Below are 16269 nucleotides of genomic sequence, written 5' to 3'. Positions count from 1 at the left end.
CAGCCTTAAGGAAGGACTTGTGGCACTGAAGGCACCCACTGAGACCATCTACAATGAGAGTCACAACAGCAACGGGGGAAATGGGAAGGCAGCAGGGAAGTGTCATCTTGCCCTGGTGCTCAGGTTCCCTTTTGATCCAAGGGAGCTTGCAAGTTGAGACCTAGGAGAAATCAGGGCTAGCCAATGATAGCAAGATGTGTTCTCGTTTTGTGAAGGCACGCAAGGGGTCAGGGTGTAAATCTGGGTGAACCAGATGCAGAGCTGTTTCTGTGGAGGGTTGCTTCTTTATATCTTGCTTGTGAGTTTTCCAGCAGCATCTGCCTGGCTATTGTTAGAAACATGGGGCTGAACTAGATGGACTGTTCCTTTGCTTCAGGGATGGATTGAAATCTGGTGGATCGCTGGGCAGTTGGGGTTGCATGATAATAGCAAGAGCATGAAGAGTCTCAGCTGCAGTGGATTTTCATGTGAAAAGAGTGAACTCGGTTCTTACACTCAAAACAGAGCTCTGTGGTGAACATGCGCAGTGAGGTACCCTGCCCTTTAATTCTTAAGTGTGTGTCCGCCTATTTCAAACAGCACTTTGCACCTGGATTTGATTGTCGGACCTCAGAGTTTTAATTAAACAGTATCGATGGAGCAAGGCTGAAATCTTCCTTCTTCTGACCTAACTGATTACATCAAGAACCTTGTTACCCTCTTGGCTCAGTTGGAAGAGAACTGGATGATTAACATATATCCTTCATTTACTCCCCATGGCACTTAGAAACAAAGTACCATATTCCTGTTTAAAACCAAGGGTTAGTTTGAGACTGAAGCTTCACTGCCTACCTCCTTTTTGAGGCTTCCAGGCAGAAGCAGGAATGCCCCCACCCTCGTCTTCCCTGAAAGAAAGCACACGGCCTCAGATGAACCGTTCCAAACTGAGCTTCAGCCTGAGAGGCAAGGACGAGGAAACCAGCAAACCAAGGAGTGCTTTGCTGCAACAGGGGCACACGTTCCTGATCTCTTGCTGTTTTCCCTGCACTGAATGTAAACAGAGAGTCTAATTAAATACTTTAGGAATTGCTTTTAGGTCATTTAATGAAATAATCTCAGATGTTTATTAAAGGAAGCAAATGTGAAAGCAACTCCTCTTTAGGCAAGTTAGACATTTACAAACATAGACGTGCTGTTTTGATTTTGTATTTTCTTTTTTTTTGTCTTGGAAATCAATGGTGTCTTACGAGCTCTATTCTCTTTCCTGTTTGTTAGGTCTGCCTAACCACGGACAAAACAGACAAATGGTAAGAGAATGTTCCTTAAAAAAAATACAGTAAACACCACCAATCCCAAGCTCTTAGCAGTAGACAGCTTGAAGGTGTAGTTAAGTCTCCTGGTGCTTTTTTTCTGCTATAATCGCAGTTGTTACTTGACTGTTTATTCAGATAAAAAGGAAGCAATAAAACTAAAAGGTATGATAAAGAAGTTTGCCACTTTCTATTTAAAGTAGATCAATTTCTTTTTATTCAGACACCTTCTTGCAAAATGGCCACTGCTGTTGCTGATAATAGCAAAATCATGAAATAGGCAAAAATGTGGTTTCACTGAATGAACAAGGTACATGGGTTGTATCTACTGTGACATTCCAGCAATGGGAGAAACCACTGGTGGAACAGATCTCCTCCTTTTTCCCTGCACCTCCCCAAACTGTTCTAGATGGTTGTTGGGGCCATGAGAACAGGTCTGCAGTATGCATGGGGAGTGGTAGGAGGAGAAAGGTTTAGGAAGACCTAGCATGTTTGCCAGCCTCTGCTTGCATGAATGTTGGATCCAGCCCTGTGTGTCTGACTGCATTCACACAACATGACAAGCAACACTGCATGGTTATCATGATTTTCACTCTTATACTATGATCTAGCCAGCAGACAATCAAGTGGGTTCTGCTTTATCATAGATTCCATGCTCGCCACTCAGCCCTCGAACTGCCGGCACATGTCCCATCAGCTGCTGTGCCTGAAATTCAGTCCCAAGGTGCATCGCTGCTTACTAGGATGACCTGGGGAGAAGTTTTATATCCTTAACCTTTCAACTAAGAGATGCTCTCAGTGGATAGAACCAAGTTGCCAGTCTGACAGGTCTGGCATGAAAAGCATGAATGTAGAGGGATTGTTTTTCCATGCAGAAAAATACTATTATGTTGGTTTCTGTGCCACCTACATAATATGTAGGCTTTCATAGAGCACTTGCAGAACCTTAAAGGTCTGCATCAGCATAAATCTTTGACTTCTACTACTCCTTATAGTATTTCTTTGAAGGAAGCAGCTCTGGTGAATGGAATAGGAATAGCTATGGTATTTTGATTTATTTCTGCCTAGAATTGTGAATGGCAACTACTAGAGAAAAATAGTGGGTTTATCAGTAAATAGACTTGGGTGTCATGTGAAGCGATTACTGGACATATGAGTTGTAGCGAAGACAGTCCTCAGTTTTGAAGAGGAGATTGGTACGAAGGGGTTCCCGAGTGGATTGTGCGTCACCGGAAGCCTGGCCGTTGGGTGCCTAGCCTGCTGCCTGAATCAGCTTGCAGTCCCACCAAGAGGCAGGCATGTGGGAGGCCCGCTGTCCTCGGCTGCCGTAAAGTGCAAGACGGCGCAGTGTCTCGTGCTGCCTCTCAAGGACATGCTTTTCTGAATGAAGGAGGGGCAGGCAGTGGGCTTGCCAAGTGTGTTTCTTCTTCACAGCTTTCCTTCACCCAGGATTTCTCAGCACACACATTTACTCCCACTTGACTTTGAGAATGATAAGTACTTTAAGTTTTACAAAATGTAGCTCCAGACAAATGTAGCTTCTTAATGTTCACAAAACTAAAAAATAATGATGCGTTTGAAACCTGTATTTCTCAACTGGGAACGATGAGTCTCAAGGGCTCAAAATATTCACCTTCCATTGTGACAAGAGCTTTAGGGTTTATTTATTCATTTATTTATTTTTCGATTTATATCCTGTCTTTTTCCTACAAAGGGCTCAAGGCAGCTTACATCATCTCTCCTCCTCCATCTTATCCCCACAACAACCCTGTGAGGTAGGTTGGACTGAGAGTCTGTGACTGGCCCAAAGTCACCCAGTTGGCTCCATGGCTGAGCAGGGACTAGAACCCGGATCCTCTGAGTCCCAGTCCCATGCTCTTAACCACAACGCCACACTGGATCTCCCGAGGATCCCCGAAACTCTTTTTTTTTTAATTGGCTTTTACTGTGAGCCAGAAAAAGAATGATCACCCTATTAATACATTGTCCTGTATTAATGCTGTGCATAATAAAATACCAGGAGCAAAGCACCCCCCATATCCTTAAGTGAATAAACAGATCTCAGGACATTAATTATTTGATAAAGAGAGAACGTGATTATATTAATATCAAATTTCATGTTAAAAATGAGTAACCATGATTTTGTTGCAATATAGCATCACGTGAATAAAACGAGAGAGGTGAGGGAGGGAGAGGATCAGAACAAGCCTCTGCTGAAAGAGGTCCCAGGTGGTTCTCTGCACCTCTCAGTGAGTTCTCAGGGGTGCAGTCTGGGACAAGGTGTGAGTGAGAAAAACCGGACTTTTCCAAAGGTTGTGATGTCTGTTGTTGGGATAACCAAAAGCAGCAACCAGCTCAGCCTGGTCAGATGTTTTCTCAGTTGATTAGAAGTATAACCATAAAATTCAGTATGAAAACAGTCCCGATACCATAATAGAATAGTTAAACATACTGAAAAATGGAGTTAAAAAGGCAGGATAAAAATGTAATAATAACAATTTTAGCCATAACATATATTACTTTAAAGTTGTAAAGGATAGAAGATGATAAGGAATATGGAAATACCTTTTCTTGAAAATTACACTTTCAATAATAAATACATGTTAAAATCATTTTTCTGATCTTCTTCCATCTGTTTACACAGGCAGGCAACAATGCAAATTTTACTTAAACCTTTCTAACATTTGGGAGGTGGGAATTTTCTTCTAGCTTCTATACAGATTCTGTCAGTTATGATCAATATCTTTCCATCAGATGAGACCTTTTGAAAAGTTAAACAATGCAGGCTTGAAGTTATACGGTATTGCATAACCAGTACTGTGGGTCAGTTTAAACCCTAAATGTCTGATATGTCAGCTGCTCTAGTCTGACATTTCCAACATAAATCTGAGGATGGTAGATGTATTCTAATCATCAAGGAGTTAAATACCAGTTGCACGGAAGTTTGTTAAAATGTGCTCTAAGAGAAGCATTAATTGAACTCTTTATATTATGTCATCCTGTCACCATCCCTGCAATTCCTTGGCCCTTGGGCAGCATATATATGAATTAAACAAACAAACAGATTCCATGCTGCCTGCTTGGACTGTCTCTTGGTAGACTGGTCTGCCCTCAGATCCACACTGTTCTTCCTGCCTCTAACGGCGCCACCGACTGCTGTCTTTCTCGTCCCTTTCTTACAAAAAACACACCAACAATGGGCTCCATGGTGCCTTCGGCCAGTCCCCTCTGGATCTTGTCCTCCACACGAGCATGCTGGCCATTCTGGGCTCCTTGCTAGCCAGTGGAACCCAGGCACCCGTACCACTCAGGTGGTCCCTTCCTCATTCCAGGCATTACCATGCTGAAGTCTATGTATGTGTGTGGGCCAGACAGGGCAGCTGTGGGGATGGGCTCCAGAGAGGTCTGGCCTGCTTTTGCAAAACAGTCGGGGAAAGGGGAGGGGCAGTCAAGTATCTTTGCGAAAGAATACAAAGCGTTTTGCACACTGAACATTTCTAGAGGCTGCACCTGTCAAAGCTCCTCCAAGTGGCTTCCAGAGTTTCAGGTGAGGTTGCTTCCTTCCTCAGCAAGGGCAGGTTGCTCCGACTTTCCCCTCGCTTGCTTTTGCCTCCCCCACCCCTGCCATTCCAGCCAGAAATCCTCTCGCGCAATGGGGCTTGTGGGAGCCGGTGTGCGGCCCCTTGGGTCTGGTGGGAAGGAGTATGTCTTCACAGGGAAGCGTATAGGGGCCCCTTCCCACCGCTTCCTCCAGCCAGGTTCCCTTCCACAGCTGCCATTTGGCTTCTCACGACTGAGGCTTGGCTGGCAGGCAGTGATGCGCGTGTAGGCCCCGCATATAAGCGGAAGCCAACCTAATGGCATCTCCTCCGCTCCAGGTGGAAGGCTGCCCTTTCATTAGCTCTTTCTCTCGGCCCTTTTTGAAGTATTAGCATGTGTAGATTTCAAGGCCGTTTGTATAAGAAGAAATAAATCTCATAGCATTCAGTGTACTTAGGACTGCAACTCTGCCATCTGGTAGGTCGGATTCATTATCCACTTTTAAAAAATTCTTCCTAGCCTGTGCATTTGGCCCAATATTCCTGAGAACTGAAGAAGCGGGGGCGCCTCTCCTTTGCCATGATCAAAATGAAAATCCTCCGCTAAAAGCAGCCAAAGTGGGGTGAATTTGATGGGAAAGGGAAGAGTTAGATCCCTAAAACTATACTTACATCTTCATGTATTCAAAAATATATTGAAATTCTGCAACTGCTGCTCTGCTAAAAATTCTGTAAGAAGTCTGCAAAAGAGTGTGGTTTCAAAGAAGCAAAAAAATTGCAGATGAGCACCATGTCTTTAACGACAAATGGACTATTGGGGACTTCTTTGTTTTAAACAAGGATGAAGCAGTTTGCCTGCCATGTCTTGACACTGTTTCAGTATTAACGGAGCACAACGTTAAAAGGCGCATTGGATCCTGTCAGAAAAGCTACTCAATAAATCGAGGAGAGGTGCGAGTGAGCAAGATAAATTCTCCTAAATACCCAATGTTTTTGCAGGAAAATACTTTTGGAAAGCCTGTCGAGGAGAACCTGCTGGCTGTGACCTGCCGTGTTCCTGAACAGGCTGCTGAGAGTGGCAGGCCAGTCCCTGATGGTGAATTTGTTGAGAAGTGCATGGTGGAAGTGCGTCTTAACGTGTGCACTGACGAGGCATCTTAGTTGTGTCAGTTTATCTGCATGTTGAAGCGCTAGGAGAAGAGAGGCATATGTCACCGACTGTCAAGGCAAAAGTCTAGATTTTGTTCCTTTGGCATTAGATGAGAGCAAGGACATAATAGATGCTGCTCAATTACTAATATTTATTGGAGGATAGATTCCAAATTCAGAATTACAGAAGAACTGTGTGCACTTCAGCATTTGTAAGACACCACAACTGTGGAACACATTCTTGAAGGTGTGAATCAGTAGAAAATCTTGGTCTCAGTTGGGATAACTTGAAAAGCATCACAACTCATGATGTAAGAAATATGATGGGAAGTAAAACTGGTGCAAGAATCAACAGTATACTTAATCAACTGAAATTAAGCAGTATACTTCCCATGCAATTTCACTGCATTATCCATCAGCAAGTCTTGTGTGGTCGGATTCTTTAGTGGGAAAGTGTGATGTATATTGTTGTATCCAGCATCAATTACATCTGGTCAGTTTCAACATTTTCTCAGAGATAGAGACATAAGATAGATATGTCTCGAGCCATGCAGCAGTCAGGTGGCTCTGCAGAGGCGAAGTCCTCAAATGTTTTTTCCGTCTTTGTCATGATGTCTTTTTCAAGGAGAAAGGAAAAGGTCAAGAAGTTCCTTCTGACCCTGGGTGGATTTTTGATTGGGCTTTCTTAACTGATATCACTGAGCATCTGAACACATTGAATCTGAGGTTGCAGAGAAAAGCGCAGCTTGTATGTGAAATGTATTCTGAACTGAAAGCTTTTGAAGCAAAAGTAGACATTTTTTGAAGCAAGTTAGTGAAAGTAACTTTTCAAACTTCTAATGCTACAATGAACCAAAATTTGAGAAGGAAAGGTATTTACAATTCAGTGTTGAAAGACACATAAAGCACAGAACCTTTTGCAAGTGGAATTCCAGAACTTCCTGATTGCCATAAGCATGGAAAGGAAATGAGAATGTTTCAGAATTCATTTGAAGTAGGACCAGAAGTTGCAAGTAGCTTTTTTCAGATGGAACAAATTGATTTGCAAACCAGCGATCATATCAGAGACATTTACAAATAAAATAGTCTGCTAGATTTCTATTGTGGTCTACCTGATATATTTATCAATCTAAGAAAATTTGCCGTGGGCATGTTAGAAACATAGAAACATAGCAAGTCAGAAGTGGCCTCCTGGGACATCTAGTCTGTCCCCCGGCACAAGTTGACTCTGTTCATACAATGTCCATGGTCTTTGGTACCACATACATCTGTGATCAAACTTTTTCCAGGATGAAAATTGTGAAATCCAAGTGTAGGTCATGACTCACAGATGAACATGTACGTGACATATCTTTCACAAACCATGACTTGGCTGACAGAAAACAGCCACAAAAATCACACTGACTAGGTAAGCATGTGTAGCTGGACAAAAGGATTTCACAGTAAAATATTGTTCCAAAATGCATGGCATTCAAGTTAACGTTTCCTCATTGACTTCTGAATGCTAACTTTTGATCTAAATCGGTAGGTTAATAATTTTGTTACATTTTGATTTAAGATGTGGCCCTCTTTAGGCATTGGGCACTCTAATGCAGCCCCCAGAAGGTTGGGGACCACTGCTTTAGAATTAAGAATTCAAGTATAACATGGTCACTTGTGCCAGCGTTCCCAGAGCTGCCACCTTGTCCACCAAGTCTTACCTGTTGGTTAATATCAAGTCTTCCTCTAGTTTCTTCTGTTTGAGAAAGTTATCAGAAACACATGTTAGAAATTACTTGGAGAAGCCATGTTTGGCAGAAGTTGTCTCCCAACAGATATCAGGGGAATTGAAGTCCCCCAGAACGATGACTTCATGCCTCCTTGAAACTCTGGCAATTTACTTTTCAGAAGTTTCATCTTCATCTTCTCCTTGGCTGAGTGGTCAGTAATAGATTCCAACCACCGTGTTCCTTTTATTCTTTGTTCCGTTTATATTAATCCATGTGCTGTCAATGGGCTACTAAGGTCACCCTCCTCATTTTCTGTGCAGAGATATGTATCTTTAACATATAGTGTGACTCCACCTTCCTTTCTGTTCCTTCTGTTCTTCTTGAACAGGTAATATTCTTCAGTTGTTGAATTCCAGTCACAGGAGTCATCCCACCAAGTTCCAGTTATACCTACCAGTTGTATTCACCCTCCTGTGTTGAGGGTTCATCCTGTTTGTTTCCCATACTCCAGCCATTAGTACAGAGACATCAAGGACCATGTGCTTTATACTCTGGCTTTCCTCCTACATTTTTGGAAGATTATTATTGGGCACTGTTAGAGTTGCTCTCTCTGTTGTGGTGCATAAGCCTTTGCCTGTTGTTATGTCCAAGTGTACGTCTCCCTCTCCTGTAGGATTCACTATAAAGCCTTCCTGAAAAACGTCATGCTGTGGCCAAACACCTTCTTTCCAGTAAGGTGCAACCCATTCCTTCCCAGCTGTCCTTCTTCCAGGAAGTGTAGCACATGGTCCCAGAGTCCAAACCTCTCATGTCAGCACCACCTTGGTAGCCTGGCATTCAGTCTTTGCAGTCTATTCCTCTTCCAAGAACTGGAAGTATTGAAGAGAAAATCATCTCCAAAGTTCCTGACTTTCCTCCACAAAGTTTCAAAGTCTGATGTAATTTTTTAAAAGCTCTGCTTGGCAGTGTCTTTTGTTCCACATGTGTAAGAAGGAAGGAAGGGAAGTAAGAAGGAGGGAATATGTGTCAGTGAGCTCTTACGAGCCTTGGCAATCCTTAACTTGCATCACAAATTTGTCCTCCAGGGAGACAGCATACTAGACAAATCCACAAGTATTTTCAACCTACATGTGTTTCCATCCTACTCAACAGAGAGTCTCCCACAACGAAAACACTTCTCTCCTTGTTTTTGTAGGCTTTGGTATCATTGCCACTACTTGGTTGACCTTTAGTCTCTTGTTCCATGTTGCGTGGGATGACTCGCAGTTCTTCCATGGCAGACTGGCCTCCAGTCTCATCCTCACGTTACTGGAAGTGGCTTGAGAGTTCCTCTGCTTCCACCAGTGCAGAGTGTCTTCCAGTTCTGCAGCTGACTCCTTTCCCAGGGAGTTTCTTCCTCATTTCCCCTTCCCTCAAGATTCTCCTCTTCTGCCTTAGCCTATTGTTGCACTGCTAGCTCCTGTCCTGCTCTTCACTGTTGCAGTTCCACCCCCGTCTAGAAACTCTTCGTCTTCTCTTATGCCATCGAGGGTGGGCACTTGGCTGCTCCAGTGCTCTCGCCTTTTCTTCCAGCAGGGCTACTGCCTTGCACCGTGCATGCGTAGGCCATGTTGACCTCGGGTAAGAAGACAGGCATCACAGAGACATAAGGTCACCGCCACTGCAAAGCCTTCTCAGTCCACACCCTCCCCTGCCTTTTTGATCTACCTTGCTGGTCCTGTTGTAATCACCAGTGCCGCCTTCTGGCTTCCCTGAAGATTAACAGCACAGTGCTACTAGTGAATGAGAGCGTGTTACAAGGAAGAAAACAAGAAAAAGAAAAGAAAATCAGGAAAAAAAATGGAGACCTACCTCCTGCTCTTCCCTGCCAAACTCCTGTTAGCCATCCCTGTTTGCCAACTCTGATCCCTCCCACTTTGGGAGCTTGGGCTGCTGGCGCACAGCAGACCCTAGACCAGCTGGGGCAGATTTCTCTGATCTGCTCAAGTAGGAGTCAGGAACCAGCTCTTAACAGAGAGCCTTCTTCGGGTACCCACCCCATTTGAGTCACTTCGGTTCTGAGCCACTCTCCCTAGAGAGTGTCACCTCTTCATTTCAGTGCCAGTCAAAAACATTTTGTTTTCCCAGGCTTATTAATTTCTGTGTACATTATTTTATGCTACTTCACATTTGTTTTGAATTCCACTGGTTGTCCTTCTATATTAGAGTATTTTAATGTTTTTATTCTAATTAACTTATTATTATTTGTATTTGCATTAACTCCCCCACCCATGGGAACTTGTTGAAGAGAGAGGCATAAATCAAAATCAGTATGGATTACCATAGAGAAATCCAATCTCTTTTCTTACTCTAAATTCCTGTTCTCAGGGGAGGCAGAATGTCATCCTGTCACTTTGGTTGCTTCCAGGTGGAAGGCCCCTAGTGCTAACACTTAGTATTAATTTATTTATTATTTATTAAAACATTTTTATGCCGCCCCATTCGCCGAAGCCTCGGGGCGGCTTACAACAATAAGTTAAAAAATAATTATAACATTAAATTAAAAAATATAAACATTAAGTTAAAAATACAAAAATACCAATATAAAATAAGCCGCCCTGGCCAGATAAAAACCAATAATATTAACAATTAAAATGCCACTTAAAAAGGTCTTTGCCTGGCGCCGAAAAACAAATAACGACGGCACCAGGCGGGGAGCGCATTCCATAACTTAGGCGCCACCGCAGAGAAAGTCCTCCTCCGAGTACCCACCCTCCTAATTTCTTTCACGGAGGGTTCCCGGAGAAGGGCCTCTCCCGCTGTTCTCAAGGGGTGGCCGGGCATATATGGATGTAAGCGCTCCTTCAGGTAACCAGGACCCAAGCCGTTTAGGGCTTTATAGGTCATCACCTATAGTAGGTGCTGTGTAGCAGTTCTTCCCTTTTTCTCCTTTAAAAATGTTCCTATCGTAAGAAAAAAGAAGTTGTGGGAAGACCTGGGAGGATTGTGAGGGAAAGGTGGCTTAAGCTGGACTCTCCATAAAATTCTGTAAGCCAGGTGCACAGAGTAGTGATGGACGCCTCATTTGGAAGCAGCTGTCCAATGCTGGGGCTGGGATCAGTTCTGAAATCTTTTTGGGGAATAGTCCCACTTACTTGTTTGGTTAAGACGGTTTCTGGTGCATCTTGTTGGTTTTTGTTCTTGTTTGCCGCCCCCTCCTTGCATTTTCTTTTTCTTTTTGGTAATGCTACTGTTCTTTTTCACTCTACTCTAGCAGTGTCAATGAGGAGTCAGTCCTTTCTGTTGACAGGGGTGAGAAAAGGGGCTGGGGAATGCTCTCGGCCTTCCATGATTAGCAGCATCTACAGTAGGAAGGAAAAAATCCATTCGTTGGCACACCCAGAAACCATGGTTTGCCTTGTTCCAGCAAAGCTATTTTCCCTGGTTTATGGGGATCTATAACATCTTTTGTTTATTTGTTTTATATGTTATGTTAGGGAACAAGTCAAAACTTGCTGCTCAGTGGGAAATCATACCCAACAAAAGTCCGGTTAATCCGTGGTGGAGCCATGTTCCCAGTGAAAAGGAGGAGGAGGATGAACTGGATTGATGCTCCGGATGATGTTTTCTACGTAGCCAGTGTGGAGACCAGGTAGCCCATGCACTCCAGTAAGGTCAGAACGCCAGCTATGTAGGATTAGCCAAATGTTTCCAGTGAAATATTTTATTGTACTTATGCAAAAGTCAGGATCCATTGGACATAAAACCATTTTGTTATTTCTGTCCCAATTCCCCCAGTACATGCTAAATCTGGACTGTCTTACCCAAAACCTGCAGCTGTATCACTCCACTGTAATGAATTTGCTACACATGCCGAGGAGATTGTTCATATTGGTCTCAACTTGCAACTTTCCTGCAGCCTTAAAGGCGCCATTTGTCTTATTCATCCAGATCAGTTCCAGTCATTTGTGTTAGCCATTGTAGCTTTTAAAATTTGGTTTTAAAATTGGCTTTACAAGTGCAGTTTTTTTACTGTTACCTGCATTTTAACTTTGTATTTCTATTGTATTTTACGTGCTGCTGTAAACTTCCTAAACAGCCCTGACTATTGGGCAGGATCGAAAATAAATAAATAAGTGAGCAAGCAGGCAGGCCTGTTTGGGAGCACAAGGGCTGCTACAGCCAGCAGTCCAGGCAGAGTCCTTTGCTGGCAGACATTGTTCATGACTTGTTCAGAGAGGACAGAGTGACCAACCACCTGAAGTCCGTGTTGATTTGCCCGCTTTCAAAAATGCCCTATGGAATATGGATTCTGTGGTCAAATGCTGCTCAGCTGCTTAGGGACCCCATTCCTGGGAAGGTAATCGGATGGGTGGTGGTCACCAAGGCCAGGCATGTCAAGGTAACCTCTGCTCTCAAGTTTTTTACCTGTCTAGTTTTCAACCAGGAAGGTGAGAAGAGGCTCACCTATGCATCAACAAACCAGAGCCGTGAGGTGCAGTTGGCCTTCTAGGCTTTGCAGCACAAGACTGAGGAAGCGGCTCGGCCAGGGCAGGCAGTACAGTTTCTCATTCCTCACCCCTCAAGGGGATGAGCCACATGAGGTCTTCGAGACAAAACCCAGGGGCTGCGCAATGAATTACATTTCCATATCGTAAAGTGTTTGCAATATATTTATTTAACTAATATATTGAATTAACCATTAAATGAGGGAGAATTAATTTTAAGATGATTTTAGAGCCAGTTGAATGGAAAAGAACTCTTTGTGGGCCTGTGATCTCTGCAGGGATCCACTAGTTTCTTGGCAGCCAGTGTGGTGCTTTTAAGAGGGATGTTTTGGGCAGTCTAAAGGCCGAGCTTGCGACTAGCTTCACAGCTGCAGCCTACAGTAGCTGCAGAGTCCAGACCAGACCTAGGAGAAACCATGGCCACAATCACACTTTGCCCTTAAGAATTGTCATTCAGGCATTGCACTGTCCAGCTGAATGATCGTGGTCCGGGGATGAGTGTCGCTCGCAAGCAAGATGAACGTGTGCCTGAAGGGAGCCCTCCACAGTGGGAGCCCCTGCACATCCGTCTCTCCACACTTTCTTGCCAACCGCATCCCACTGTTGCAGACCTAATCCGGCCCTTTCACTTTCTGCTTTCCCCACATTGACCAAGATAACTGTGCCAGTCTAGAAGAGAAGAGAAAAGAGCGCCACTGGCAGTCCTGTCATGGCCATTGCCCTTTCTAAAACATGGGTGAGCTGGTAATGGGACGGAGGTGGAGGAGTGTCACCATGGAGGAATAAAGGGACTTCTGATGGATGCTGGATGGACCAGTATTCCCATAGTGCCATTAGCAGCATAAATGGCCGGCACTTATCCCTTGGTCTTTGGGTCCTGAAGAAAGCGGTAGAGAAGGCTGTTCTAGAAAGGCCTGCTTCCCGGGGGGGGGGGGGGGATATGCGGCAGGGAGAGCCTCGAGGAGTGACCAGGGTATGGCTGGAGAAAGAGGCCGTTTGCCCCTCTTTTGCAGGGTCTCTCTGGCTCGTTCCTGCAGAAACCCGAGAACTCTTCAAGATCTGGAAAACCTTCACTCAGGGCAGAGAAGGACAAAGTCACCCATTTCCCAAGTTCCCTGGGGTGGGGGAGGCTCTCGGGTTAACTGCTGGGCCAAGTGTCAGGGACAAGTGCATGCGAAGGAAGGCGGTAGTGAGGCCGCAGAGGTGTGGCCCAGGAGTTTGTGGGCGAGCACAGGGAGGAGAGGCCGCGTCCAGGCCCTGTGATGGCGATGTGCTGGGGAACAGAGCGGCTGTGCGGGAGTCCCATGAGCCTGAGCAGGAGCCAGGGTTCCCCCGAGGCGAGAGAGGTCAACTTTGGAGAGGTCTGGGGAAGGCGGGCAGCGGGAGGGGTCCGTGGGGCTGGCTCTGTTCGTGCTGAAGGGTCGCTGTGCACGTGTCTCCCACTGCAGGTGGCAGGACTCTGCGCGGACGGGTGCCTCAGGTGGGGTGGGGGCCGTTCCGCGTTACTGGGGCAGCTCATTGAACACAGACATGAGAGGAAGGTGGAATATTCCGGAGCAAGTTTTGGGGATCGGGGACAGGGAGCAGTGTGTGAGGAGCCTGTCTCGGGCGTGAACGTTTGTCCCGCTTCCTTGGCCCAGCTCCTCGGCCTCTGGCTGGCTTCCTCTCTGCCCTGAGCCGTCCTCGTGGCGAGCATTCATGTGGGCACCTAGCAGCTCCTGCACATGTGCCCTCCATGCAAGCGGAGTTCTGCTGCTGACACAGGACTTGTGGGCTTCGTGTGCTGTGTGCACGGTGCTCAGGGATTTGTGCAAAGAGGAGGTCCATGAGCATTTCCCAGCATTCCCAGGCTCGGCCTAGGTTCACCCTGCCTCCTGGCCACGCTGGGCACTGGAAAGAAGTCTGGGGAGCGCAAGAGAGCTGGGTGCCAGCTGGGTCTTCTCCTGCCTTAGGAGGGGTATTTCAGTGCCTGGGAAAACGCGACCACCTGGGACAGGAGCTAATTACTTGTTTTCATAGACATCTCAGCTGTACAGATAGGGTTGCAATCGAACAAACAGGATGGGAAAGGAAGGCATGAAGGGAGAATCCACCTTCTGACCATTTATTCTTTCCACTCACCTACAGGAAAATCCGCAAATTACTTTCCTCCTTTGAAGCCAAGCGAGCTGCAAGACGCCCATACAAGACGGTTGTCCTCCGGTCTCTGCAGGATGCGCATCTACGGCAGCCTGTGAACGAAGAACCAATAATCATTGAGGACTAATGCAAACTTGTTCAGCTCGCCCTGGAAACCTAGTGGAGCTTTCCAAGCCCAGCTCGCCCTGCCATGACTTCTGTGACTGCACAGTTGGATCCATTGCCGACGGAAAACAGCAGAACATCTAGGAAAGGAACAGAGCTGAGGACTGAGAGGAGCGGGACCTTGCTCTAGGTCTGGATGGCCACAAAGTGCTTTCTCCTTTTAAAAAATGGTGGTAGATTTTCCTTTGCAGGTAGTTTGTTCTGCTGCTTGAGGTGAGATGGCAGGGAGCGACATTCATTTAACGTATTGTGGAGGGGGAGGACAGCAAGCCTTGCGTGTTCTCTCTTCATAGACGGAAACACAGATGGCTCCATTTATGACTAAGATTTTGATGTGAAGGCGTTTTATGGGAATGTTGTAAGTTTTGTGTGTATGTGTTTTTGTAAACAGCACCATTTTAAGAATCTATTTATATTATTTCTTTGTAGGTGAAGTGCAAATGTGTATCTGTAATCTCTGGAAATACAGCAGTCGGAAACAAGCCACATGTTCAGTGGCCACCGTTAGTGGTTCTTCCTGGTTTTCACAGGCTTTAGCCAGTTCTTTCTGCACGTGAACCCCAATGCCGGGCGAGCAGGATCAGCATTGCCGTGCCATTTGGCAGCAGGTCTCTCTCTGGCATTCGACCGTTTAGCTGATTTGCTCTCTGGCATTCGACCATTTAGCTGATTATATAGGAGCATCTCTGCCTAAGGTTTCAGGCCTGTGCTGTTTCTTCTCTTAGGAGCTAAGATTTTGTTTCTCCACTGCACACATGAGGTAGACCCTTCCTGCTAGATTTGCTGCTGGCAATGCTTACACCACCTTCATCGGGAACATTCTAAGTTCTCATCAGTTCATTTTTGACTCTCTTTTTCAGTCTTATGCAAGAAAAGACACGTTGGTGGAGGCAAAGCTCACCTTGGATGGGCACAGCCATTTAAACAGCTTTGCCCCCAGTGCTAACAAGTCACTAAACCCGCAAGGCTATTATTTGCTTCAGTTTAGAGTCTCCCTCCAGGAAAGTACGGACAGCCTACTATTTGACCTTGAGGCCCCCGAATCCCAGGTTGCAAGTGCTAACAAGATGCATGTGGTGCTCCTTTGTGGTCTTTGTGACACACACTCATGAGATACGGGGCTGTGCAGAGCAGCCGCAGGGGTCAAGTTAAGCGAAGTTTTAGCTGGGTGGCCTGCCCACCTCCTCTGCTCACACACCTCTGGCCTCTCAGTTGCTTGGCATCCCTTGCTGCCACGGCACTGTATGGAACTTCTTTGACTCGTGGTCTAAATAGCTTTTTAAAAAGTCTTTATCCATTTGGAACACAGAAGAGGCTTTTCTTCTCTTTCCCCTTCTTTCTTCTCTTTTTTTCTATGACTGTTTTACTCTTTTTCCTCCCTCTAGGGCAGGGGTCTCAAACTCGTGGCCCACGGGCCAATTGCCGGGACAGTTGGGGCACAGGGGAGGGGCCCTGCAGCCTTCAAAGCGCCGGCGGTGCCCAGGCCGGCCTCCGGGAGCGACGTGGGACAAGCGGCCCACCACCACCGCGGTGGTGGGATACTTGCTGCGGCCCAGCCTCGCCCAGCCTCTACTTCCAGCGGCCCCCAGGTCAGTTGAGTTTGAGACCCCTGCTCTAGGGGCTCATGGCCTTCAAGCCCATCTTAAAAAATGTGCCTGCTTTAGCAGAAAAATGCTGTCCACCGATGCCTGCTGTGCATGAGGGAGGCCCACCCAAAGGATTCCTGCACTTGTGAAGCAGGCTGGAGAAAACAGACGGCGTGCCTCCCAGCCGTCCTCTGGGCAAGAGCACG

The 16269-nt window shown here is 45.9% G+C and overlaps 1 protein-coding gene across 1 annotated transcript in view; it reads left to right on the top strand.

The window, feature by feature from the left end:
- MTA1 (metastasis associated 1) overlaps positions 1-14976 on the top strand; it is a gene marked incomplete at its 5' end in the record, with an annotated part of 61884 nt that extends 46908 nt beyond the window's left edge. The window contains 3 exons of the mRNA XM_044439393.1: positions 1255-1286; positions 11163-11317; positions 14301-14976. Coding sequence (XP_044295328.1) covers positions 1255-1286; positions 11163-11317; positions 14301-14439 — 326 coding nt within the window. The remainder of the gene's footprint in view (positions 1-1254; positions 1287-11162; positions 11318-14300) is intronic.
- Between the last annotated feature and the right edge of the window lie 1293 nt (positions 14977-16269).

This window comes from Varanus komodoensis, unplaced genomic scaffold (genome assembly GCF_004798865.1).
Source record: "Varanus komodoensis strain SLA01 unplaced genomic scaffold, ASM479886v1 scaffold34_3, whole genome shotgun sequence".
NCBI classification, from domain to species: domain Eukaryota; kingdom Metazoa; phylum Chordata; class Lepidosauria; order Squamata; family Varanidae; genus Varanus; species Varanus komodoensis.
The sequence above is the reverse complement of the archived record's forward strand: the minus strand, read 5'-3'. Positions and strand labels throughout refer to the sequence as shown.